The following is a 24,362-nucleotide window of genomic DNA, read 5'->3' as shown; positions in this document are numbered from 1 at the left end:
CCTGCACTCAACTTCAGAACTTGGCTTGTAATTTCTGATCAAGTGAGTGGTTTATAGTGTTAACAGAGCCACTTTCGCACCACACCAAGCTATCGCATAAAACTGGATTTCAGTTTTAGGATGTGTAAATAAACGTAACTGTGAAAATTAAAGATCTTCATCTATCAACTGTGTGGTCGAAGTTTGTTGTTCACTCTCAACTGGTTCAGAAAGTTTTACAGATTCAGAAAGCAATCATAACAGAAAAAAGAAAAAACACATTTGTTTTGTATTCTCATTACATCCCAAAAGAAAGAACACATTTTTTTTTTGTCGGTGCTCAAACGAAAAAAAATTCTCAGTATGAAAACCCTAATCTTCTCTGTTCCTCACTGTTCTGTCGACGTAAAGAACATCATCAATCCACGACACAACATTATACGCCAAACCTTCTAAAACCCTTGAGTAGCTCTCTAGTACAGCCTTTCCCACATCCTAACCAGAAAAAAATAAACAAACAAGAATTTTCATCATATAATTTCGATCTTTTCCATGGATATCTTAATTAAAACATCGTTTGGGGCTACTTACTCGGTTAAACTGAATTTTGCATATGTCGAGTGAGGTCTGAGAAAGTTCAGGGTATCTCTGTTTCAGACAAAAGAGTAAGCTCCTGGCTCGAGCCGCAAGAATGTGATTCTTGTCATTGCCACGATCTGCATCACCGCCGATATCTTTCATCATGTCCCATGAGGACTTAGAGTGAGTCAATCCTCCAGTCTTACGCCTCCACGTAACTAGTGAAGCCTCAACTTTGTCAGCGAGCTCAAGCGCCTCATGCTCTGATGTGATTTTCAAGATGTCGAGAAGCTGGTCAGGATAAAACTTCTCAGCTGTGCATAGTTGCTTGTATATCACGTCTCCTACACTTGCTTTCCCACTCTGTCCACAACAACACCGACTTGATATCAACACTTTCGCGTTACATCTTAGTTCTGAACGTTAAAAGAAAGTCGCAATAATAGTTATCTTTTATATTTCCCCTAATCATATATGTGTATACCTTTGGAAGAGTGGTGAGATAAGAATCAGGAATATCCATGTCATTAAGAGTGGAATCGTTAATGGCCAGTGCTGCTTTATGTATCTGACTGGCACAATCGCGTTTGTGACGCAAATGCTTTCGTTCTTCTTCCGATAAACCTTCAGCAGGAACACATGGCACTGGAAGCCACCATTTCTCGTCTTTCCGTTGAACCACCACTTTCCTAAACGTTCCTGTATCTCTACCACCACCACTCGAGTTCATAGATGAGCTTCCTCTTTCAACGTACCAGAACTCATTATCTGTGAAACTGTCCAATATTTCCTACAAAAGCCAAACCAATCGTGTTGGAAAACTTGAATCTTGATTATGTATATCCATCTGTCTAATTCACGTCTTTTACTTACCATTAGCATGTTATCGAGTTTTCTCAAAGCGGGAAGACTCATGAGAATATCAGATCTTAGTTTTGTTTCTGTTATCTAGAATTTAAACAACAACAAAAACGAGTTTTTAGTGTATGAGACCAGTCGTGATGAAATCGTATATTTGATTGACTTCTTACCTCAACATTAGTACCAAGAGATCTTGGAATAACTTCGACAATGTAATCACAAATAGACATAAAACAATTCATCTCTCGCTTCCATAAATCTTTCTTCTCTGTACTCAATGGTTGTAACCTTAAACTTTGTCCAAACACAGTCGCTGCAACAACACAACAGACACACGCTACACTATAAATACTCTGTTTCGAAAACAGAGCATATATGAGAAGAGTAGGAGAAGAAGAAGACGAACCATAAAGATTGGTTATGGAGTTTGAGACGGTAACAGCTGTACAAACTCCTTTCCCGCTTCCTGACATATCTTCACCAAGCAATAGCTTTGCAAATCTTTCCCTCATCATCTCTAGTTCTGCACTACAAAACCCGATTTAACTATAATGTGAAAAGAACAAAGGTGCAATCTTGATAAAATTTACCTGCATCTTCTACAGAATCAATGTCGCTATCTCCTTCGTCTCCATCTGCGTCGACGTCATCTTTTGGTTCCACGGCGTCTTCGGAGACATCTTCGTCATGGCCACTCAACACAACGGCGTTAGTTTTTGACGGCCGGTTATAAAAGCTCTGAACGTCGAAACGGTGAGATAACCCGGAGATATCTGAGTATGTTCTCCGGTACGGCGAAGAAACAGAGCTCGTCGGAGTTCCCGATACAGATACCTCGTTTTGGTCAGAATTCGATGAACTCTCCATCATTGATCGGTCGATACTTTGGTGAGTTTCAAATTCTTATCTTTGGTTGTTGGCTCTTCTGGCTCTGATGAACGTGACCAAGGTTGTTAATACATGGAGCTCCCACGTCCAGCTTGAGCTAACTTATTAATGAAATAAAATAAAATAAATAAAGAATTGATTATCTCCGACGAATTATGGCCGTTTGATCTGGTTGTGGGGGAGAGACGTGCCTTCCACATTTGGTTAATCAATCTCATAATGAAGGTTGCTAATACATATGCGTTAGGTGTGTATAACTCAAGGTTGTCCCATTTTTTTCTAATTAAATACTAAACTAATCTCATCATGAAGGTTGCTATATATAGATTACACCTTATCATTACAATTTCCAGATACTAATGTAATTCCAATTGTTCATTTTCATTAGGAAAATGTAGACATCAAAATTGCGACAATATAGGATCATTGTAATGACAATCTTAATATTCAAAGACATTCGATATTTTTGTCCAAAAAGATCGGATTTGCAACATCTTCTAGTGACTACATATGTATTTTGGAATGTATGTTTTGGGTCAACAAATGGAAGTTCAACGCAAACCCTCGAGACCATAGAGAGGGTTCATGAAGCCACGTCAATAAAAGGCTCAAACTCAACAAAACCGGGATGCAGTCCACGCCTAACATAGAAAAACGTCACGCAGTTTCGAAACGACCATATTAAGAAGACATCACAGCATGCGAACTGTGACTGGGTCAGGCATGTCACGTGATCTCCCAAGCCTTGTGTGCCGCAGAGAGCCATCGAAATCTCGTGATGGTGGAGGTGGCACGTGCTTTCCCCTTCACACGTTTAATGAGCCCGTCACTTCTCTTCCTTTGTTTACGCACAAATAAAAACACAAACACACATGCCTAGTTCGTGCCAAGCCTTGCCTTCACACACTCCTCATTCTCCCAGACACGCTCGAGCACTACACACGCGTGAAAAGCTCGTCTTCCAATTCACGCTGCACGCTCCTTCACGCGCCTTCTCCATCTCACGGCCAGATCCGCCCTTTTCACCCGCCGGACCGGAGATCCACCGCCTTCTTCTGCCCCCCCGCTCTCTTTCTATTGGTTTCGCCGACGGCGACAGGCGAGGATTTTTTCATCGGAATCTCCATTGCTAGGGCTATTTTTAGTATTGCTCGACGAGAATTCTGACCATTATCGAGAATTGCGCTAGAGACTTACTCACCGAGAGGTAGATTGATATATAGATTAGGGTTACTTAAATATGCAATTGTGCTTTGAAGACACACTAACTAACTATGTTTGGTTTGGTTTGGTTGGTCACAAAGTTTTCAATGTTATTGTCTGTTTCTAGTTGAAAATGCTGTTTATATGAAACTTTTGTCTTGTAGGAACTTTGATGAATTTTGGAACTTAGACTGAGACTCTCCCACAACTCATAGAATATTTGGCTGCATTGTCCAGAAGGTTTTACACGTGGAGTGTTGTTGAAACCAGACAAGCATAGATGGAACATCTTCATTACACGTTCTTAAACTAACAGAGGTTTGGGTGGTTATATAAGAGGAGGAGTTATGGCAACGGATATGCATAAACTGCTTGGAACTAGTGAAGAGGATGATGATGAAGATATGGATATGGATGTCAAAGAAGAAGATGATGACCACCGGAATAGGGGAACAACACGAGCAGGTTCAGGGAGTAGTAATGAAGAGTTCATGTTTCAGCAGTCTATGCAAGATCAAGTGGGTACTCCTGGGGGAGGAGGAAGCCGCAGAAGTAGACCGCTTGAAGAGAAGGAGCGAACTAAATTGAGAGAGCGTCATCGAAGAGCTATAACTGCAAGGATACTAGGCGGGTTGCGTAGGCATGGGAATTATAATCTAAGAGTTAGAGCTGATATTAACGATGTCATCGCGGCTTTGGCGAGGGAAGCTGGATGGGTTGTTCTTCCTGATGGAACTACCTTTCCATCCAAATCTCAGGTACTTACTTAAACCCTGTCCCTCTGCTATGTATTCTGTTGTATGTATCCATTTCCAGCAAATGCGTCTTCTTAATATGCTTCCTCTGCTTAAACCTTTTAGGGGACAAAGCCTCCTGGTGGTTCTTCTGCGGTTGCTGCAGGTTCATCAGCTTCTCACATTGCATCACAGCAAACCTCACCTCCTGCTCTTAGAGTGGTATCATCTAGAAGCCCAGTGGAACTCAGCTCTTGCCGTATGAAAGGTGTTTTCGCACCCGGTCCATCTCCATATGATATACCCCCAACTCAATCTCCTGAACTGGTTGGCAGTGTAAATAAGGGTGATGGGCTTGCTGGTTGTTCAGTCGATGTTATCAACTCTAAACAGGTAGCGATACTGCATAAGTACATAGAAATTTAATTTTGTAACAGTTCAGTCGTTTGCATTTACATTGCTTATTTGAATTAAATGAAGTTGATAGTTTTATCCTCAACTTAAAGAAAACTTGTTCAAAAATTGAATAACTTGTCACTGCATGGTTGATTACGTCCATCCGCGTCTCTGAGTTCAAATCTGATGACTCTCTTCCACATTTCGTATTTTGTAGATTCTCGAGATTCCTTCAAATCTGACTGAGCAAGATTTCTCTGGCACTCCTTATGTTCCGGTTTATGTGATGTTACCGGTAAGCAACTTTGATATTAGCATTTACCCATAATTATCCTTCAATTTTATCTCCTTACTAACTACTTTTCTATGTCAACAGCTTGGGGTTATCAATATGAAGTGTGAATTGGCTGATCGAGATGGACTGCTAAAGCACTTGAGAATTTTGAAGTCAATCCATGTAGATGGGGTTAAAGTGGATTGTTGGTGGGGAATAGTTGAGGGTCATTCCCCACAGGAGTATAATTGGAATGGTTATAGGCAGCTTTTTCAGATGGTCCGCGATCTTAATCTTAAGATACAGGTCTGTTTTTTGCCTGCGTGATTTGTTTAAGATACACTTTTTTTTTTTTTTGTCGTCTGTTTAAGATACACTTTTCATAGTGAGGTTTTGTTAGAATGATTTGTTCCCAAGCTTCATATGTATCCCAATTTCTTTATTTTCTTGCTAGGTTCTAATGTCCTTTCATGAATGTGGAGGCAATGTTGGTGATGATGTTTGCATCCCACTTCCTCACTGGGTGGCAGAGATAGGGCGAACCAATCCTGACATATATTTCACTGATAGAGAGGGAAGACGAAACCCAGAATGCCTTTCTTGGGGTATTGACAAGGAACGTATTTTAAGAGGCAGAACTGCACTTGAGGTATACATACTCATGACTGCAAGCTATCATCGATATATCTCCCTAGAAACCATAAATATTTGCTTCTTGTTTATCACAAATATATGAAATAACCAACTCATGAAACAGTTTATGGTTTTGGTGGATATATTTTAGGTGTACTTTGATTACATGAGAAGTTTTCGGATAGAACTTGCAGAGTTTGTAGAAGATGGTGTAATATCGATGGTTGAAATTGGACTAGGACCCTGTGGAGAGTTACGGTATCCTTCTTGTCCCATAAAACACGGGTGGCGATATCCAGGTGTTGGAGAGTTTCAGGTATATTTCTTTTCAACAGTCTTAACTCTTGAGATAGCTACAAGCTTCACCAGCTAGCTAACTTTGGCTTCCACATAATGATCATTCCGTTGGACCAATACAGTGTTATGACAAGTATCTCTTGAAGAGCCTGAGAAAGGCAGCAGATTCAAGGGGGCACCTTTTTTGGGCTCGAGGCCCAGATAACACCGGCTCCTACAATTCCCAGCCGCAGGGAACTGGTTTCTTCTGTGATGGAGGTGACTTCGATGGCCTATATGGAAGATTCTTTCTCAAATGGTACTCACAGGTTTTGATAGATCATGCTGACCATATCCTCTCTCTCGCTAAACTAGTTTTCAGCAGTAGCTGCATTGCAGCAAAGGTGATTGATTATAGTTCTAAGCCATTTTAAAACCCTATAATATTTTGGACTTATTTTTTCATAGTTTTATCACAATTTTTTTTGACTTAAACAGCTCCCAGACGTCCACTGGTGGTACAAAACAGCAAGCCATGCTGCTGAGCTAACCGCTGGGTTCTACAACCCGAGCAACCGAGATGGTTATGCTGCAATTGCATCTACACTTAAGAAGCATGGTGCCACTCTGAGTTTTGTATCCGGAGAAGTGCAAGTTCTTAACCGTCCAGATGATTTCTCAGGAGCATTAGGAGAGCCTGAGGCAGTAGCTTGGCAGGTAAAAAAAAACATACTTGGAATCATATATCGATCTCTTAAGCCTGCGCTTATCAGTTATCACCAAAATTTCAATCTAAACTTGAGTTTTTTGCAGGTGCTAAACGCTGCTTGGGATAGCGATACACCGATTGCACGAGAGAACTCGCTTCCTTGCCATGATAGAGTTGGGTATAACAAAATGTTAGAAAGCGTAAAGTTTCCGAACGATCCAGATAGAAGGCATTTGTCATCATTTGCCTATAGTAGACTGATCCCAGCTCTTATGGAAGGACATAACATTGTTGAATTTGAGCGGTTTGTCAAGAAATTGCATGGTAATTAAATCCGAATCTCTGTTTACGCTTCACTGTTTGAAGTCTCTGAAGTTCTGATTATTTTTATTGGTCGTTACAGGGGAAACTGTAATGAATCATCATCACCATCATCAACAGGTTTAGAGTTTTGTTTGTCCCTGGATCAGCTGAAATTATTTATACTGTTAATGTTGTTAATTTTAGTAGTTTAGCATCATTCTGTAAATTTTGTCATTAAAAAAATGAAGAGAGGGAGAGAGAGAGAGAGAGAGAGAGAGAGAGAGAGAGAGATTACAAAAAGAAGCCTGTGGCTTTGGCTAAACCATCTTATCTTTTGGTAGCCATAGTTGTTATGAAATTCATTGCTTCCACATTTGAAGATTATCGATCACTACTTGAAATGGAGATAAGCTCAACAGTTGAATTATATTGGCTATTTTGGTTTATTATGTTCGGGAAAAGTAGTATCATTGAGCATAAGTGCAAAACCTTCAACTTGCGTAAAAGTTGATATTGAGGTCTATTTTGTTTAGTTTCAATTGATACCCACATAGCTTATTCGGAACAGGTGTCGCTGTCTCGCTCCAATGATGTTTAAAAAACAAAAAGTGTCCCACATCGACTGTCGGAGGAATCAGCTGTTAGGAATCATCTTCTATAAATAATTAGTACAAACAATCACGTATTTGTTTGAATTTTATAATAATAACAACCTGAGAAATAACCAACGGGAGTAAAACATCACCGCCGTAAAAGCAGAAACTGCAAATGCCATATATACAAGCACAACAAACAAGGGACACCGAGAAAGATACACATTACACGGTGAAGTTTCCCTACCAAAAGTCTACTAAATTATACGTGTTACATTCAATACTTCAACATATCTAAGTTAGCCATCACATATGACAACACAGAGTACATATACTGCAATTAATTACTTCAAGATTTATGCCAACCATTTGATGAGTGCTTAATCTCATAGACCCTTTTCTTGTTGATGATCCGATTGCTTATAACCTTCTCGGATTCAACAGCTTCATCAATATTACTAGCCACCATTGCACATAGCTCGTCTAAAGCCAGCATAGAGAATGGCTCCTCTATAAGAACACCCACCTGTAGAAATTTCAAGTAAAAACGTAAAGAGTGATTACAAGGCAAGCAAGATTCTTTGGAAGAAATTGGAATTTTGCAAAGGATAAAGAACTTAAAGTACTTCTTCAATGCAGAAGAGAGATGCAGCGCTAATGAAAGTAGCAGGAACAACATTCCAGCGGCAATCATCCCAGAGGATAACAGGGAGTGTAAGATGCCATAAGACTAAGAACCTCGACGTTAGTCGTGTGTAGGAAAGTGGTATCGGGATGCCCATTAGTTGTTCACATACACCAATTCCCTCCTGTAATTGCATCATCTTTGATTCCTGTAAAAAGAGATTAACTAACTAATGAGAGCACACGCAGAGACTTAACCAGAACTATGTTCAGATATGACAGTCAAGAATGATTATAAAGATTCAAGAAAGATACCAACATATCTATCTTTGTACTGTCCAAGTTCAGCAGCTGAAGGCTCTGAGAAATGAATTGAATGACACAGCGTGGACGATGCTTGGATTGAAGAATCAAAGACAGATCATCTTCGTCTATCACATTCTGGAGATCACTAGCAATATCTGAACCATATATCACATGACACTGCACATGACAAAAAATTGCAATCAATCACAAATCAACCTTCCGCTACCTAACCCAACTCTTCACAAAACATAGATACGAGATCTACCTTAAGCGCCACAGGGAAAGCAGCAATGTAACGCAAAAGCGAATCTTTGATGATCAATTCATCACCGGAGCCATCACGAACAGAAGAAATAACAAGCCTAGCTAAATCATTGGTTCCGTTAATGATCTTAGCCCAAGCTTTCCTTCCTTGTTCAAACCTCGAATAAGAAGCCTCAGTGCGAAACACAAGAAGAAGAGCTAAAGCCGGAGCTGTCAACTGATACGGAAGAGGAGAAGCTCGAAGGACGGGGAAGAAATCAGGCAACCAGCCCAAACCCACGGCGGAGTTATAGGAGGCGATCAAGATGGCGACGGTGGTGAAGAAGCAAACAGGTGGAATCAAAGACAATATAACGCGTGAAGACGTACTCGAAGATACGTGACGGAGATGCCGTAGTGAGCTTCTGTGTCTGACCCAATTCTCGTGACTGTAGAGGGTACGTTTCTGCTGCATCCGTCTCTCTTTGATGCCGTCTGACCAGTTCGGGACAGCTTTGAGAAGCGAAATAAGCTTTTCGGATAGTGATGAATCGTCGGATTTGGGGGCGGAGGAGGCGCAGGAAGGATTGAATTTGAAATGGAGGGATTTGGGAGGTCTGGTGGCGGAGATCCCGGAGCATAGTCGTGGTTTGAGAAAGGCTCGGTGGTTAAAATTAGAAGAAAAGGATAGGTTCATCGACTGATACATTTTGGCGGGAAAATCGAGGTTTTAGGGTTAGGGATTTTGGTGGAAACAACAATGAAGAAGACGAAGAAGAGAAAACAAAGACATGCAAAAAAATTGCAGAGTGCAAAAAGTAAAGGAGACAAGTGTGAGATTTGGAGCAGGGGGGGTCGTTGGAACAGTTGTGCGATGGCTACTACGACATCGTTTTCTGAAACTTCAATGGGCCTTATTTAATATTTAATTTATATACTTTTTGGGCCTTAACGACCAATGTCTTATCTTTTAAGCCCATAAAATTCTAAACCCTATATGCTCCGACATCGTTTCAATGACTCCCGTTGAAATTTAGGGCTTATAGAGAGAGATTACGCATCTGAACAATCAAAAGTTGGGTTGGGGAAAAAAATGTCGAAGAAGAACAATTTAGCCAAGAGGAAGAAGCAGCACGAGTACAATCTTCAAAGTAGGTTTCTTTATTATCTCTTAGAACGATTTCAATTCGATAAGCATGTATGTGTATACATAGGTTCTCAACGAAATTAGGACTTTTTTTTTGTCGGTTTGCAGAAGAGAAAGAATTACAGGACAAGAAGATCAAGAAGCTTCATGCGAACAAGAACAAGATGAAAGTAAGAACCTTTTCTGTCTCTTTTCTCTTAATTCTGAATATTTAGTTCATAGTCATGGTGTTAATTTAAGTAGCAAACCGATGCTGTTGTCTAGTTAGTGAGTTACTTGTAGTGAAATGGTTTAATTAGAATCGAATTTGCTTGGAGTCAGTCTGGTCTATAGTGTTAATCAGAAGCTTATTTTGGGGGAATAGGATATATTGAATCTTCTTACTAAAAACATCTGACTATGTCTTGACTATTCCTATCTTTTACTGAAGTTGTTTTGAGTGGTTTGATGATATATGTGTGTTGGTTGATTTTGTTGTCAAGGTTGATGGAAGTGGGAAGAAGAAGGCAGGTGGGTTTTCTGTTGGCAAGAAGAAATTGAAAACGAAACTGACTCCAGCTGCTAAAGCTAAAGCTGCTCAGGCCATGGAGCTAGACAATTGACAAGGATCCTCAGTTTTCTTTTCACTTGTATGTAACCCTCTGTTCTACATTGTCGTCTTTGTCTCTTTAGTTTCGTTTGAAAAAGTCAAGTTGAAGCTAGCTTCTTCCTTTTAATAGGTTATAATACTCTTATGTATCACTCTTCTTTTCGAGTTCAAGATTTTGTTATCAAACCTGCTCGGATCAATCAGGATTCGGTTATTCTTCTCATTCCTTTAACTGAGCTGAATCACACGACCCAACTCTGTCAAATGTATATTGCTCCTCACTGCTCTGAGAGAGGAAAAAAAATCAACTTTTTAGGTGAGCAAAACAAAGACACAAGTACGTTCATATTGGGCATAAGACTTACCATGGTATATTAGTCAAAGCCAAGATCTCTTCTGGTTTATTACAACATTCCACAAAACGTATAAAGAAACTGTTTCTAGAAAGAAAAGAAAAAGGTCATGTTTGTCTTAATCAAAAGTCTTATACAAACAGTGTCACACATTACATGGTACACTAAAGTTGGATTCTAATAGGGAAGATCTCAAAAGCTTTGAGAGGTTATATCATCCCATCAATGGGTCCTTAGGAGATATTTTTGTAGATTTCTTCTTCTTATCAGCCTCTCGTCGAAAAACAAACTAGCTCTCATAGTGGAAGCCAGTGGGCTATATAGTCTATCTGACCACACAGGCCAAATCATTTCTCAGTCTCTGGCGCGTGGACTACACTCTCTTTCCACAGACTCTTCTGTCTCAATATCAATTTCCAAAGATGATCAATCAAGTCTATAGGTAAGGAACAGTAATGAGAGAAGAAGAGTCCGTTCATCAAAGCAAGCTGTGTTAGATTTTTTTTTAAGTTCTGAAGAATGAACAGTGATATGTTGATGAATGTGTGATACACGCGCCTGATCAAGAATGAGTCATGAGCCATACAGATAGATGCCTAGTTGCTATACTAGAGAGCTACAGTCAAAGTCAGTTATTCATTAGGATTTTGAATTTCCAACTCAAAAATAAGAGAAAAATCAAAATTACAATAAGATCCCATTGTTGTTATCCTCACAGTAAATGCTTTTGCTTGAGAGAGAGAGAGAGAGAGAGAGAGGGTCTGTTAGAGGTTTTTTGTTTGTTTCTGTTTCCTTCTGTCATCAAGAAAAGAGAAAAGCAAAATTCAAGAAGAGAGAGAGAGAGATAGCCCTTAAAACAAGTCTTAACCATTGTTGATAGAAGTGTAGAGAAAAGCTTTTCTTGTTTGCTTGCTTATGGTGAGAAAGAACGAAAGAGAGAAGTAGTTAAGTAAGTAAAGCTGAGAAAGTATTTAGTATTAAGCTTTGCATGTTCCTTTCTCTCCAAGCTTATATCTTCATCATAAAGTCTCCACCTTTGATTCTGTTTCTCTTCTTATCCATTTATCCTCTCTCTCCTCTCATAATTCTAGCCACAATCTTTTCTCTAGGGTTTCTCACACAAGTTGTATCCGTATCTTCTACTTCACTTAAAAAAAGTTTCAAAAAAGAGTCTTTCTTGTAAATGCAAAAATGGATCGAAGAGATGCAATGGGATTATCCGGGTCGGGTTCTTACTATATCCAGAGAGGATTATCCGGGTCTGGTCCTCCTACCTTTCACGGATCATCACAGCAACAAGGGCTTCGTCACTTACCTAATCAGAACTCTTTATTCGGGTCAGCCTCCACTGGGTTCGGATCTCCTTCTTTACATGGTGATCCTTCTCCGGCAACGGCTGGAGCTCTTCCTCATCATATAGGCGTTAATATGATTGCTCCTCCTCCGCCTCTGAGTGAGGCTCCGATAAAGCGAAAGAGAGGACGACCTAGAAAATACGGACAAGACGGTTCTGTTTCTTTGGCATTGTCTTCTTCCTCTGTTTCGACCATTACTCCGAACAATTCTAACAAACGTGGCCGTGGTCGACCTCCGGGCTCCGGCAAGAAACAAAGATCGGCTTCTATTGGTAAACCAACTATCTCTAGAACTTGTAATCTTGAGGAAAAAAAGCTCCACTATTTATTGTTTCAAGAAGATCAAGAACTAGGATTATTTAATGTTTTCGTAAGTCGAAATATTTAATTGTTTACTCCTGATGTGTAGGAAAATCTTAAAACTTTTCTTAAATGGATCTTATTTGTTGTCTGTCTATGTATTATGCTCTACTTAAACTCTATGAATTAGACATTCAGTTATTGAATCCATGAACTTAATTTGTTTGGTTTTGTTTTCGATTGGTTAGGTCAATTGATGCCTTCATCTTCTGGAATGAGCTTCACGCCACATGTTATCGCGGTTTCAATAGGAGAAGTAGTGTTAAAAATCATTATTACAGAGCTTTCTTGAAATGTTTTTATATTTAGCTATTTTCTGAAAAGCTTTGAAACGGTTGCATCAGGATATTGCATCAAAGGTTATATCATTCTCTCAACAAGGTCCAAGAGCGATTTGCGTTTTATCTGCAAGTGGTGCAGTCTCTACTGCAACACTTCTTCAACCATCAGCATCCCCCGGAGCCATTAAATACGAGGTTCCATCTTTGAACATTTTCACTATAGAGAGATACATTGGTGGGATTTTACTGTTTCCTTATAAACATTTGTTTTGTATATATTTTCCAGGGCCGGTTTGAAATCCTAGCGTTATCAACATCTTATCTAGTGGCTACTGATGGAAGCTTCCGTAATCGTACTGGAAACTTATCTGTTTCGCTTGCTAGTCCCGATGGGCGTGTGATTGGTGGTGCCATTGGGGGGCCTTTAATAGCAGCAAGTCCTGTTCAGGTTTGGTTTTAACTTTTTCTTGAGCTCTGGTTTTTGTTGCAAGTCATAGTTCTTGGGGTTGAATATACACTCTTGGGGCCTATCAGGTTATTGTAGGGAGCTTCATCTGGGCAGCTCCAAAGATCAAGACCAAGAAACGAGAAGAAGAAGCTTCTGAAGTTGTTCAAGATACTGATGATCATCAAGTTCTAGATAATAATAGCAACACAATATCGCCTGTCCCTCAGCAGCCGCAGCCACAGCCACAGCCAAGCCAAAACCTGATATGGTCAACAGGTTCAAGGCAAATGGATATGCGTCATGCTCATGCTGATATTGATTTAAGGCGCGGTTGATGATGATGATAGCAAGAACTCTGTGTATATAAAGCATGGACTCTAGGAAGAAGAAGAAGAAGGAATATAATCTAACCTCTGAACAAAGGTATGTGGAAATGTTAGGGTAAAAGATTGACTCTATTAGTGTACCTCTCAAATCTCTAAGCATATTTGGTTTTGTTGTCTTTGTAACTCCGAAGATTTGCAGAGTTTCTTCATTTCTTTATTTCAGATTGTTCAGTCTTTATGTTTGCTTGAAACTTTGATTCTACAGCTTAGATTTCAGTTCAATAACTGAAGAGAGTCTCCGGTAAAAGTTGGCCGGACCAGAGTAGATGATATCATTCATTGTTCATAGTTAAATTAATTTATTCATTAAAAAGGATTGTATAACTTGAGATTCGTAATATTTACTAGTCAGTCGGGAAAAAAATTACTTGTTTACCTTTACTTTCAATATGACTACAAGAGCCCATTTGGTCAGGGCGTCTTGCTATTAGCCAAATCATGATAGTATTGATCTTCCCACAACTCAACTTGACGAGTCAAATTAGCTTTTCTCTCAAGAACCTCTCTTAAAGCCTGAGGGTTATAAGGAGAAGGCATCTCACAAGGAGACTCTTCACTAGGAAACATCACCATCGACTCCGCCGCCATGAAATCTCTCCAACGTCCCGTCGCCGGACAACCCATACTATCCGGAGTAATTTCAGTTGCTCCCCACGGGATCTCCAGCTTAAACCTCAGAAGTTTTGCATACTCGTTCATCAAATGGAACATGTAATCATATACGTATTCCATTCTCACTTCCTCTCTTATAAATCTACTCCCTTCTTCCCCTATCTTACGCGCCTATTTTAAAAAATAAAATAAATGGGTTAATTTGGTAACAAAACAAAACTCTATGGGGTCTAATTAAAGTGAAATAAAACATACAAACCTGGTCCAAATGAGTATTCCCCCAATGTACGGAAAAATTGAGGGAAGTACACTTAGAGTTGTCTCTGATAGGCCAATAATGTTGTAATGGCATCATTCCTCGTATGTAAAAATCATAGAACTTTGGTCTCACGTATAAAGTCATCGAGTCACATGCCATTATATATTTCTCGCTCACTGACCATGCCCACCCTTCTATATAGATCTTGTACCTATTCCAATTTCACTTGGCAACAATTTATAATCGAATTTTGCAAATACATATCCCAAAACAAAAGAATGCAAAGTAAAATAAAAGTAACCTATGTGTGCATTGGTTCTCTAGGTTTGAGTTCTTGAATCCTTCTCTAGACTCTCTATCCCAATCCTTCACAATAATAAATAAATTTAAGCTATTTAATAGTATATAGTATATCAGATTTAACTAGTATGTTGACGAACCATACCTGGATGTAGAGACGAGTGTTCCAATCTTGTTGTGCTGAGACGTTACATCTCAAAAGATCTCCTCTGGTAGGAAACACATAAGGGTTGCCTCTCCAATAACCGTACGCCACGCGATCATTCCATTGCGTCATCTTGTTCCCTTCTTCAATTGCCACTAGCGATTCAGCCCAAGGCTTTATATTAACCTCAGCCCTGGCCCAATAACAATAAAGCACAGTATAAGCCCACATTTAATGGAGAGAATCTCATAATTAAAATCTAGATTAAACAAACGTGTGTTGCTTTTAGTTTACCAGCCCCAGAAGGACCAATCAGGGAAGACGATATCCAAGCTGGCGTCATCTGAGCAGTAACGGAACAAAGGAGGCGGGGCCGGATGCTGTTGACCTTGAAAGTCTCTAGATCGGACGGTTGGTCTATCGTCAGGGTCAAACATGAGCTCAAGATCTGGCAGTCTACCAGGGTACCACCGTAGCAGCTGTACGATACCCCACATAGTAAAAACATCTCTCGTCTGAATAGATTTTCTGTACTTCTTAACGTACACCCTCCCGTTGAGGATAACCACCCTGAAGTGCGCCGTCCTCCTCGTTTTCTCAAGCATCCCTCTCGTGATACCTGTCTCTTTCCATGGCCGTAGATCTTCGTGGATCCAACGGAAATAAGAAGGACACGTGGATGGCCGCGAATGGTTGCTTCTTGCTTTGTTGTTTCTCGAGGAGCCATCCTCGGGAGTTTGATGTCGTGTTTGGTTGTTCTTCTGTACGCATTGGTTAGGGAATCTTTGGTTCGTGATTGGTTGTGATTTTCTGATTGCTGTTACTTGCTTCAGTCCTGCCAAAGTTGTCTTCATGAACAGAAACTAATATAATGAAATAATTAGTATTAAGTTTAACATTCACTTGATTGAATAAAATTGTATATCTATATATATATATATATATATATGAAAAAAGAAAATCGAACTCACAAAATCAAAACAACCCAATAAGTGTAAGAGACCAGCAGAAATGAAGAGAGAGGTGACGAGGAACAGAGTAGCTTTTGCGATGCTTTTGCCTGGATTCGACGCCGTTTTAAGACAGACATAATTATGCTTGTTCGTTTGAGGATCGTTGTTGTTGTTCCTCTTCATGCTTGCCCGTTGAAGCATGAATGAATCGATATATCTATCTACTTCTGCCTTTATTTCTATATATATGCTCACAATTAAACATTCAACATGAAGAGAAGAAAAACAAGAATCAGGCGAGATGAAACCGTTACCGAAGGTGATGAGAAAACTCAGAGGTTTTGATCTTGAGTTTTCGACTGGTGCTTTTCAACGAGGATTTTGAATCTTGTTTCACGTTTTCTTCAACACTTAGAAGGGTTAATGTGAATATCGTTTACTTTTTGTGTTCACATCATTTTTGTGTTAATGAAGTTCATATCGTTGTGTGAATATCGGTTACTTTCTTTTTTTTGTTAGATTTTCGAAGGGTTAATGTTGGTGAATAATATTAAAGAAATTATAGTATTTTTATCAGTTTAAGGAAAATGGTCATCCATGTTCCTATGATCCTATATCACCATATATAGAGACAGACAATGATACATCAGAGATACAAACGTTTTTGGTTTACCAAAATAATCTGCTTACTACCATAAAAATAAAAATGTTAAAGAGTTCAATTAAGTTTAAAGTCCTCTTTATAAAAGTTTGTTATACATGCTTTTAAATTTTGAAAAAAAAAAAGAATCCCAACTTCGTAGAAAGAAGGTAAAACCTTTATTAGTTACTCCCCATTAAATTAAAGTTAAGTGACATCAGAGACCATTATTCGACCACCCATTATACAAGACAGGTAAATAATCCTAAATAATTCCATGTTGTATACTTTTAAAAAAATTATTATTATTATTCTTAGAAAAACAAATCTACGGTACAGTCTTTACATCTTTCCCAGGCTGTTCAAATCTCTGAACTTGTGAATCTGTGATTAGGGATTAACCCTTAATCATCCTATTTAATTACTACTACTGTACTTTATTGATTTGAAAAGAAGAAAAAAAGAAAAAGAAATTACAACGTTCTTTTTAATTAAAAACCAGCTGGGCAGGAAATTAAAATACCCGTTGGGCCGTTAAGATTCACAAAAAGGCCCAAACAGTGAGGAAAATAAGAGATGTCTCCATCTCACATGAGTAGGTTTTTCTTCTAACACCAAACGAGCAAAGTCATAAATAAAGGGCCCCCATATATCACATGCCTTAAACCGGTTTAGTCACCTTCAATACCACGCGTCTCCTTAACCGGAACGTTCTGTACACGCGCGCGGCGAAAATTGGGTAAAGTAGGTCCAACTTGGACCGTCCAAGTCAAGTCCAATCCAAGACATTATCCATATCTGTCTTCCAGCGTGTCCACTCAGTGAGGCTCCACGTCACCCTTTTGGTCCATTTAGATTATTTAAAGGGAAATTAGCAGTAATGACTAACAAAAAAATTATAATTCACTGTTCTAACCATGAAAACATCGTATACTCTATATAATACATATTAATGACAATTATAGCCCCACTAGATATTAACTGTTGCCACTCGCCCCTATTCTTTTGTCTACGTATGTATTCTTCTTTATATATATGCTTACATATTTTTGCCATCTCTCATTTGGCAACAGTTTTTTCTTTTTTTCTTTACTTTTTCATATTTTGTAATAAATTTTCTTTTGAACAAACTATTTTAATTTCACAAATCCAGTTAAAACTATAGATTTTTATATGTTTATTATGATTTAAAGATATTAAGATGAGAAAATATAATTTATACACTAACTAAAACAACAAAAATCTTTGTAATATATAGAATATAACAACACTCTATTCCATTTTTAAAAGTATATTTTTCAAGTTTCAAATTATTTACATTGCATACATACATTAATTCAAACTTTAATTAGAAATACATAAACATTTTGTATATTTTATTGTTTGATTGTCAGTATTTAACTCGGTTAATATGTAGGGCATGTACGGTTAGTGTTTAATACAATTGTTTGGATTGCCTATTTTGTATCCCTAAGGGTATAGTGTTTTTTCTTTATTGTGCGTTTAATTCGGTTTGAGCTATCTATGTGGGTTGCATATATTGTATCTCTTACGGTATAACATTTTTTGTGTGTTTAATTTAGTCGTTTGAGTTACCTATTTTTATCTTTTATAGTTAGTATTTAACACAGTTGCTTGAGTTGCTTATGTTGTATTCCTTAGAATTTAGCATTTTTTTTATTATGAGTTTAATTCACGATTTGGGTTGTATGAATGTTCTATACCATTTTATATGTTCTATACCATTTTATAGTCATAGTATAATTCTTATTATAAACACTATTTATCATTTAAAATTTTCAACATCCGATTTTAAAAACTTAAGTTATGTCAAATGCAGAAAAAAATGTAACTTTTTATGATAAATTTCAAAATTTTAATTAATTTTATTGAAAAGATATATTTAAATAAAATATAAAGGGGTATCATCTATTTATCCAAATAAATAAATAAATATCTTCTACACTAACACTCTTTGGTGATTGCGCATGAACCTCACCATACCCTTCCCTTGTCTTTTTTCCTAAGCTAATGGTTACTCACTTAATTTAGTTCATTATTTGGCTATTTTCTTTGTTACTTTTTTTGTTGTGGTTATCAAGCAAATTCGCCCTTATTTAAAATTCGAGTACTATTTTCTTGGTTCACTCTAATTTAGGTTCAACTTAATTTTTTGGTTTGATATGATTAGCAGCTACATTAATTTTTTTTTGGTTACTTAAATTTTATTGGGATGTAGATCGATCGAATGAATTGGAAAAGTTAAGTTTTGTTGAATATATTCATCTAACAAAAGAATGATACTACTATAATAGAATTTTTTTTTCCCTACAGAGGTGTGAGGTGGCATCATTGAACAACTTTACCTGTCGGCAGTGAGATGTTTAATCACATGGAACGCATCCAATGCGTAAACAAAACTTTACAGCCGCACGATCACATGGGTACGAAAACATCAACGGTGAAGCAAAACAAGTGTCTCACACAGATTAAACGCGCGTAGTACGCTCCAACGGTATAAGCTAACGGAGGATATAAAAACTCTCTTCTCTTTAACTATTATTGGCTTAAAAATCGAAGATTTTTTTTTTTTTTTTTTTTTTGTATTTTTCCCTTTCTTACAAGAAAAAAAAACATTCTGTTCTTCGGCTGAGAGGTAATGGCGGAGGAGCAAAAGACGAGTAAGGTTGACGTAGAATCTCCGGCGGTTTTAGCTCCGGCGAAGGAAGCGACTCCTCCTGCTCCAGTTGAAGTCGCGGAGGAGAAGGTTCACAATCCACCTCCTGTCGAATCCAAAGCTCTTACCGTTGTTGAAAGTAAGTTTTTTTTTTTGTTTTGTTTATTTACTACACACATGTGTATGTTTTTTATATATGGTAATCTTTCTACTTACGACTTACGAGATTCATGAATTGTGATAACATGTTTAAGTTAGTACTTGGAAATTGAGGGTTAGATTTACTGCCTCAGGCAGGTTGTGAATTCGTTTGGATAGGTTTATTATACTCTAAAATCCATCGCCATTTAGTATTTTTAAGAACTTCTTCATTCATGGCATTTGATTTTATTTTTTTCAAGAAAATTTAGGTTTTTCCAAAGGAATCTATTATTATAATATGATTAATTTTCTGTTTATGGTAGGGAAATAATAAAGCAATGATCCCCTGTAATTAGTGTTATCAAAAAGTAAGTATATGGGAATCATAACAATTAGTTGTGGACAGCTATGAATTAAGAAAAGTGTTTTACTTTCCTAATATTCCTTCATTTTTTTTCCCTTTCTCTTAAAAAGTTGCCTTACTCTTGGAAGTTGTAATGAACAATTACTAACTTTTTGAACAATTTTCAAATTGCATTTAGTTCATTATATCTCTTGCTACTACTACTCTTTGATTCCCTTTAACTAAAGTTAAGTTGTTGAACCTAATTGTTATGTTCTGCTTTGCTTTTATGTGAATCTTTCATAAGCTTCGATTTGGAAACTAGTTGGCGATGAATATAACTATAATTGATGACCAACCAATATACAGTATATATATCTGACTAGCAAATTCGAGCATCAAGATATAAACTTATAAGTGAGCTTCTTGCAACAAATGTCAATGTGTTGTACTTATAAGGGAGCTTCTTGCAGAACCCATCGAGGAGCATACACCGAAGAAAGCTTCATCTGGTTCGGCCGATAGAGGTCAGGGCTAAACAACATCATTTGGTTTTTGATGTCTACGTTCTGGTTACTTAGTTCCCTAAATGACATCAAATGTTATGTGTGTGTTGTTTTGGTCAGATGTGATACTTGCAGACTTGGAAAAGGAGAAGAAAACGTCATTCATCAAAGCATGGGAAGAGAGTGAGAAGTCTAAAGCTGAGAACAGGTACAACACTTACTAAATTTTCATGATCTCCTTATTCAGAAGATTACTACACTTGTTACAGATAGTAATCAGCTAATGATCTTAAAATATGATGACAATGCACAGGGCACAGAAGAAGACATCTGATGTGCATGCTTGGGAGAACAGCAAGAAAGCAGCCGTAGAAGCTCAACTCAGGAAGATCGAAGAAAAACTAGAGAAGAAAAAAGCACTGTACGGTGAGAAAATGAAGAATAAAGTAGCTGCAATTCACAAGGAAGCAGAAGAGAAGAGAGCAATGGTTGAAGCTAAGAAAGGAGAAGAGCTTCTCAAGGCTGAAGAAATGGCTGCCAAGTATAGAGCCACTGGTGTAGTACCAAAGGCAACTTGTGGATGTTTCTAAGTCTTTATTAAAATTTGTCCCTCAGGTCATTGTTTGTAACAATTCATCTCTTTTCCTTTCTTTTGTGTGATTAAACAGCTTTCTTATAGTTTTTGGTTATTTGTTTGGTTGTGTGGCTTGTTTATATATTGGGTGATTATGTGTAAAAAAACAACATTAAAGTGAAAGATTTTATGGAGTATAATCGTATGAAGAAGCATCAATCATGGTTTGCTTTTTTTTTTGTTTCAGTTGTATGTCTGTTTACGATCTCACATTTGATCCTTAGATTTCTGTAATGTTGAGAAACTTGACTCGACACACACACACATCAAGTAAAACCCTTAATAGATCAGACAACGCTGAAGACACAGGTGGATCTAGGAGTAATAAGCAAGAGAATGAAGTAAAAAAATGTCTTCTTCGATTTGATCTTACTATGAAATTCCTTCCTACGTCTTCAAGTCTTAAAACAAAAGAAACCAAGATAAGTCAGAAAACACCCAAACCCAAAGTCAAAGGGTTCTTAGAATATGAAAATGAGAGAAGGGCAGCTTAAAGGTTCATATCATGCAGCAGAAGAAGTCCTCGAACCAAACCAAACCAAGCCAGTACTGCTTTGAAGGTTTAGCTAAAACCAAACGCTTCCATCGCCATCAACCACCTATACTGTCTCTTCTTGCCTCGGTACATTGCTCTGTGTTGCCTCCATATCTGGAACGAGATCGTGGCTGCCAAAGGTGAATGATTTGCCTCCTCAATACACCTGAACACTGACAAATCAATCATTGGGAATTTGGTCTATAAGCAATGCAAGTTTGGTTTTAATGTCGAGATGCCTAGAGAGGGATTTGTCTTACCGGTTAATCCATCAATGCCTTGCCGGGTGGAGTATGTGCACCAGGTAGAAGTTACTGACAGTAGATTGCCTTGTCGATAAGTGAAGGTATTGGCTTGATTTCAGTTCCAAGTTCTTGCTCAGTTTGATACCTGTTGGAAACCAAATAAATGAGTAAGAAAGCTATTGCATGTTCGAAAAGAGAGGCCACACCAGTTAAGAGACAAAAGCAGAACAAAACACACGAACATTTTGAAGCGGTCCTCATAAGTTACCAGATTCACAGCCAACCCAAGGTGTCCATATCTTCCCGATCTGCCTACCTGGTAATGTAATGAAGCAAAAAAACCATTCACAATATGAAAAAGAAAAATGTGCTTAAGATTTACAAATCAGTATCAGTTTCCCTTTAACATACCCTGTGTAGATAGGACTCAGAAGTCCTAGGAAAATCAAAATTTATGACAACATTCACAGCTTGAATGTCAATCCCACGTGTAAACAAATCTGCAACAGACAGACATTTCTCGTAAAACTTAAACACATTTGTCGCTATTCAAGTAAATAAGTAGCACTAAACGTACCAGTGCAAACAAGGTTTCTGCAAGCACCATTGCGGAAATCATGGAAAACCCTGTTCCGATGATCTTGAACCATCTTAGCATGGATATAGAAGCATGAGTAACCGAGTTCTGTGATTTTCTTGGCCAACAGCTCCACACGATTGACAGAGTTGCAAAAGATAATGGATTGGTTTATTTGGAGCTGCAATTGATAAACAAGAATGCCTTATAAAGATCCACTACATTAAGTAGCCAGAAAATAAAACATCTGGGCCTAGTGCTGTGTGTAAATCTGACCTTAGAGAATAGTGTATTCAGACAGTGCACCTTCTGTCTCTCTTCGACAAAAGCATAATATTGGGTAACACCCACAAGTGTGAGCTGATCCATGAGATTGATAATGTAAGGCTTCCTGAGATATCGATCCTTGAAGGACTTCACAGTGACAGGAAATGTAGCCGAAAACATCAGAATCTGACGGTTTTCTGGCAAGAACTGTATCAACTCCTCTATGGAAGGTTGAAATTCTACAGACAAAAGCTTGTCGGCCTAGTAAAGATGTTTGCGAGTCAGAACAACGAGCTCACGAGAAAAAGAAAAATAGTCTATCCAATTTGCAAATATTTAGGATAACAGGAATTGATTTGTAGCTCAGGTATAGCAGACAAAAGAGCCAAAAAGAATCAGGAACTCACCTCATCCATTACAAGCATGGTACAATCTTTCAAAACACACACACCCTTTTTGGAAAGATCTAATATTCTTCCAGGAGTTCCAACCAGCAAGTGTACAGGTTGATATAAACGCATGATATCATCTCTCAGACTGGTACCACCAGTGGTGACCATAACCTCAATGTTTAGATATTTGGAAAGCTCCTTACAAACCTGTGATGTCTGAAGGGCCAGCTCTCGGGTTGGAACGAGAATCACAGCTGCACAAGAAGATAGATCAACAAGGGGGTGCAAAGTAAAGAAAACCCAGCAAGAAAGTAGCTTTATATAAATGGAAAAAAGGAGGGAGAGAAGATTGCTGAAAGGGGAAGTAAACAAACCTTGAATGACATTGTTCTCTGGATCAATTTTCTCAAGGGTGGGAATGCAGAAGGCACCAGTCTTGCCAGTCCCATTTTTGGCTCTAGCAAGAATATCACTGCCAGTCAATGCAATAGGGATGCTTTCTTCCTGAATAGGTGAAGGCTTTTCAAAACCTTTTTCGTAAATTCCTCTAAGCAAATCTCTCTTCAAAAAGTAATCTTCAAATTCATTTCCTTTAGTGGCAGTCACATCCTGCAGACGACATGAAAAAAAAAATGCTCTAAGGGAATGCCGTCTTCTCAAAACAAGGGTTGATAAATCAGGAAACCTTGAGAAGCAATTATTAGATAAACGAATCATATCATACCTCTGTCTGGTAACGCTCATCTCGTGGAGGCAGCTTTAAGGTTGCCTTCCAGTCTTGAGTACTAATAAATATGAGAATACACATAGTTGTTAAGCTCAAAGTAGGCAAAAAACTTAAAACACCACTACTACTTCAGCACATCAAGAGCACCATTCATGACAACCATTCTTATGAACAATTACTTACTTAGAATCGTTGTTAGCTTCAGATTGAACCGTCTTCTCGACTTCATCAACGTAACTCGGATCACTAAATAGCTGAGCGCGTCCTCCAGACCATTGTTGTTGTGGCTGTTGAATCTGCTGAGGATTGGTCTGTGGGTAAGACCGTTGAACGAACTGGTGAGCATCAGGTTGAGACTGGAGAAACTGTGGAGGTTGAGTTTGAGGTTGCTGGGGAAACGGAGAACGTGACTGAAGGTACTCTTGAGGTTGCTGAGGCGGGTTAGGATTCGGAGTCCGTGACTGAAAATTAGGACCCGCCGCTCCAATCCCCGGAGGAAATCTTCCTCTACTATTATTGTTATTATTATTCATCACACAAATCCGATCTCCAAATTATACACAACAGAGAGAGAACCCTAATTTTACTAAGAACAATAAATCTTCAACAGCTCAAAAGAAAATAGTAAGAGGCTGGCTTAAAAACAACAACTCGTAATGGAGATGATTGATTCAAACTCTCCAAGGTAAGATCGGAACAACTAATCCACACAAAAACAAAAAAAAAGAGAATAATTGAAGAAGAGAAATAATAATTTTTCTCGGGAAAATTTGTCGTCTGGTTTACTGAGAAAGTGAAGGAAAGATACAAAACACAGAGACACAAACACTCGCCGCCGGAGTCGTTTCGTTGTTTTTTTATTTTATTGATTTCCCGTTTTTTTTTTTTT

The 24,362-nt window shown here is 38.2% G+C and overlaps 7 protein-coding genes across 10 annotated transcripts; 3 read left to right on the top strand and 4 right to left on the bottom strand.

Moving 5' to 3' along the window:
* On the bottom strand, positions 352–2,411 carry LOC104793559 (rop guanine nucleotide exchange factor 4-like). The gene is made up of 7 exons (XM_010519930.2): positions 2,010–2,411; positions 1,826–1,942; positions 1,590–1,732; positions 1,432–1,506; positions 1,043–1,348; positions 571–921; positions 352–474 (listed from the first exon to the last, which is right to left on the bottom strand). Exons 1-7 carry the CDS (start codon positions 2,287–2,289, stop codon positions 352–354), a joined length of 1,395 nt encoding a protein of 464 aa, XP_010518232.1. The 5' UTR covers positions 2,290–2,411.
* On the top strand, positions 3,042–7,229 carry LOC104793558 (beta-amylase 7-like). The gene is made up of 11 exons (XM_010519929.2): positions 3,042–3,514; positions 3,675–4,268; positions 4,371–4,637; positions 4,858–4,935; positions 5,017–5,220; positions 5,369–5,563; positions 5,699–5,863; positions 5,967–6,227; positions 6,322–6,540; positions 6,637–6,856; positions 6,936–7,229. The coding sequence occupies exons 2-11, from the start codon at positions 3,858–3,860 to the stop codon at positions 6,977–6,979; spliced, it is 2,064 nt and encodes a 687-aa protein (XP_010518231.1). The 5' UTR covers positions 3,042–3,514; positions 3,675–3,857; the 3' UTR covers positions 6,980–7,229.
* LOC104793557 (UPF0187 protein At2g45870, chloroplastic) lies at positions 7,557–9,423 on the bottom strand. 2 transcript variants are annotated; one of them, XM_010519928.2, is made up of 4 exons: positions 8,624–9,418; positions 8,368–8,535; positions 8,055–8,261; positions 7,557–7,954 (listed from the first exon to the last, which is right to left on the bottom strand). In XM_010519928.2, exons 1-4 carry the CDS (start codon positions 9,308–9,310, stop codon positions 7,778–7,780), a joined length of 1,239 nt encoding a protein of 412 aa, XP_010518230.1. In that variant the 5' UTR covers positions 9,311–9,418; the 3' UTR covers positions 7,557–7,777. The 2 variants fall into 2 exon arrangements, with proteins under 2 accessions (XP_010518230.1, XP_019082418.1); XM_019226873.1 differs by lacking the exon at positions 7,557–7,954 and having other exon boundaries at positions 8,181–8,261; positions 8,372–8,535; positions 8,624–9,423.
* LOC104793554 (AT-hook motif nuclear-localized protein 9) lies at positions 11,063–13,696 on the top strand. Its single transcript, XM_010519924.2, has 5 exons — positions 11,063–12,317; positions 12,594–12,661; positions 12,750–12,881; positions 12,973–13,134; positions 13,221–13,696. The coding sequence occupies exons 1-5, from the start codon at positions 11,882–11,884 to the stop codon at positions 13,467–13,469; spliced, it is 1,047 nt and encodes a 348-aa protein (XP_010518226.1). The 5' UTR covers positions 11,063–11,881; the 3' UTR covers positions 13,470–13,696.
* LOC104793555 (O-glucosyltransferase rumi homolog) lies at positions 13,876–16,378 on the bottom strand. 2 transcript variants are annotated; one of them, XM_010519926.2, is made up of 7 exons: positions 16,104–16,378; positions 15,808–16,028; positions 15,131–15,699; positions 14,837–15,029; positions 14,693–14,757; positions 14,392–14,602; positions 13,876–14,303 (listed from the first exon to the last, which is right to left on the bottom strand). In XM_010519926.2, the coding sequence occupies exons 2-7, from the start codon at positions 15,988–15,990 to the stop codon at positions 13,932–13,934; spliced, it is 1,593 nt and encodes a 530-aa protein (XP_010518228.1). In that variant the 5' UTR covers positions 15,991–16,028; positions 16,104–16,378; the 3' UTR covers positions 13,876–13,931. The 2 variants fall into 2 exon arrangements, with proteins under 2 accessions (XP_010518228.1, XP_010518229.1); XM_010519927.2 differs by having other exon boundaries at positions 15,131–15,671; positions 15,808–16,378.
* On the top strand, positions 19,013–20,889 carry LOC104793553 (remorin). Its single transcript, XM_010519923.2, has 4 exons — positions 19,013–19,245; positions 20,064–20,117; positions 20,217–20,304; positions 20,410–20,889. Exons 1-4 carry the CDS (start codon positions 19,089–19,091, stop codon positions 20,684–20,686), a joined length of 576 nt encoding a protein of 191 aa, XP_010518225.1. The 5' UTR covers positions 19,013–19,088; the 3' UTR covers positions 20,687–20,889.
* Positions 20,997–24,356, bottom strand: LOC104793552 (DEAD-box ATP-dependent RNA helicase 6-like). Of its 2 annotated transcripts, none has more exons than XM_010519922.2 (10): positions 23,657–24,356; positions 23,471–23,531; positions 23,121–23,355; positions 22,762–23,000; positions 22,364–22,615; positions 22,088–22,268; positions 21,922–22,010; positions 21,753–21,826; positions 21,526–21,655; positions 20,997–21,438 (listed from the first exon to the last, which is right to left on the bottom strand). In XM_010519922.2, the coding sequence occupies exons 1-9, from the start codon at positions 24,004–24,006 to the stop codon at positions 21,577–21,579; spliced, it is 1,560 nt and encodes a 519-aa protein (XP_010518224.1). In that variant the 5' UTR covers positions 24,007–24,356; the 3' UTR covers positions 20,997–21,438; positions 21,526–21,576. The 2 variants fall into 2 exon arrangements, with proteins under 2 accessions (XP_010518224.1, XP_010518223.1); XM_010519921.2 differs by having other exon boundaries at positions 20,997–21,431.

This window comes from Camelina sativa, chromosome 6, assembly GCF_000633955.1.
Source record: "Camelina sativa cultivar DH55 chromosome 6, Cs, whole genome shotgun sequence".
NCBI classification, from domain to species: Eukaryota; Viridiplantae; Streptophyta; class Magnoliopsida; order Brassicales; family Brassicaceae; genus Camelina; species Camelina sativa.
This window is presented reverse-complemented; position numbering and strand designations above follow the sequence as displayed.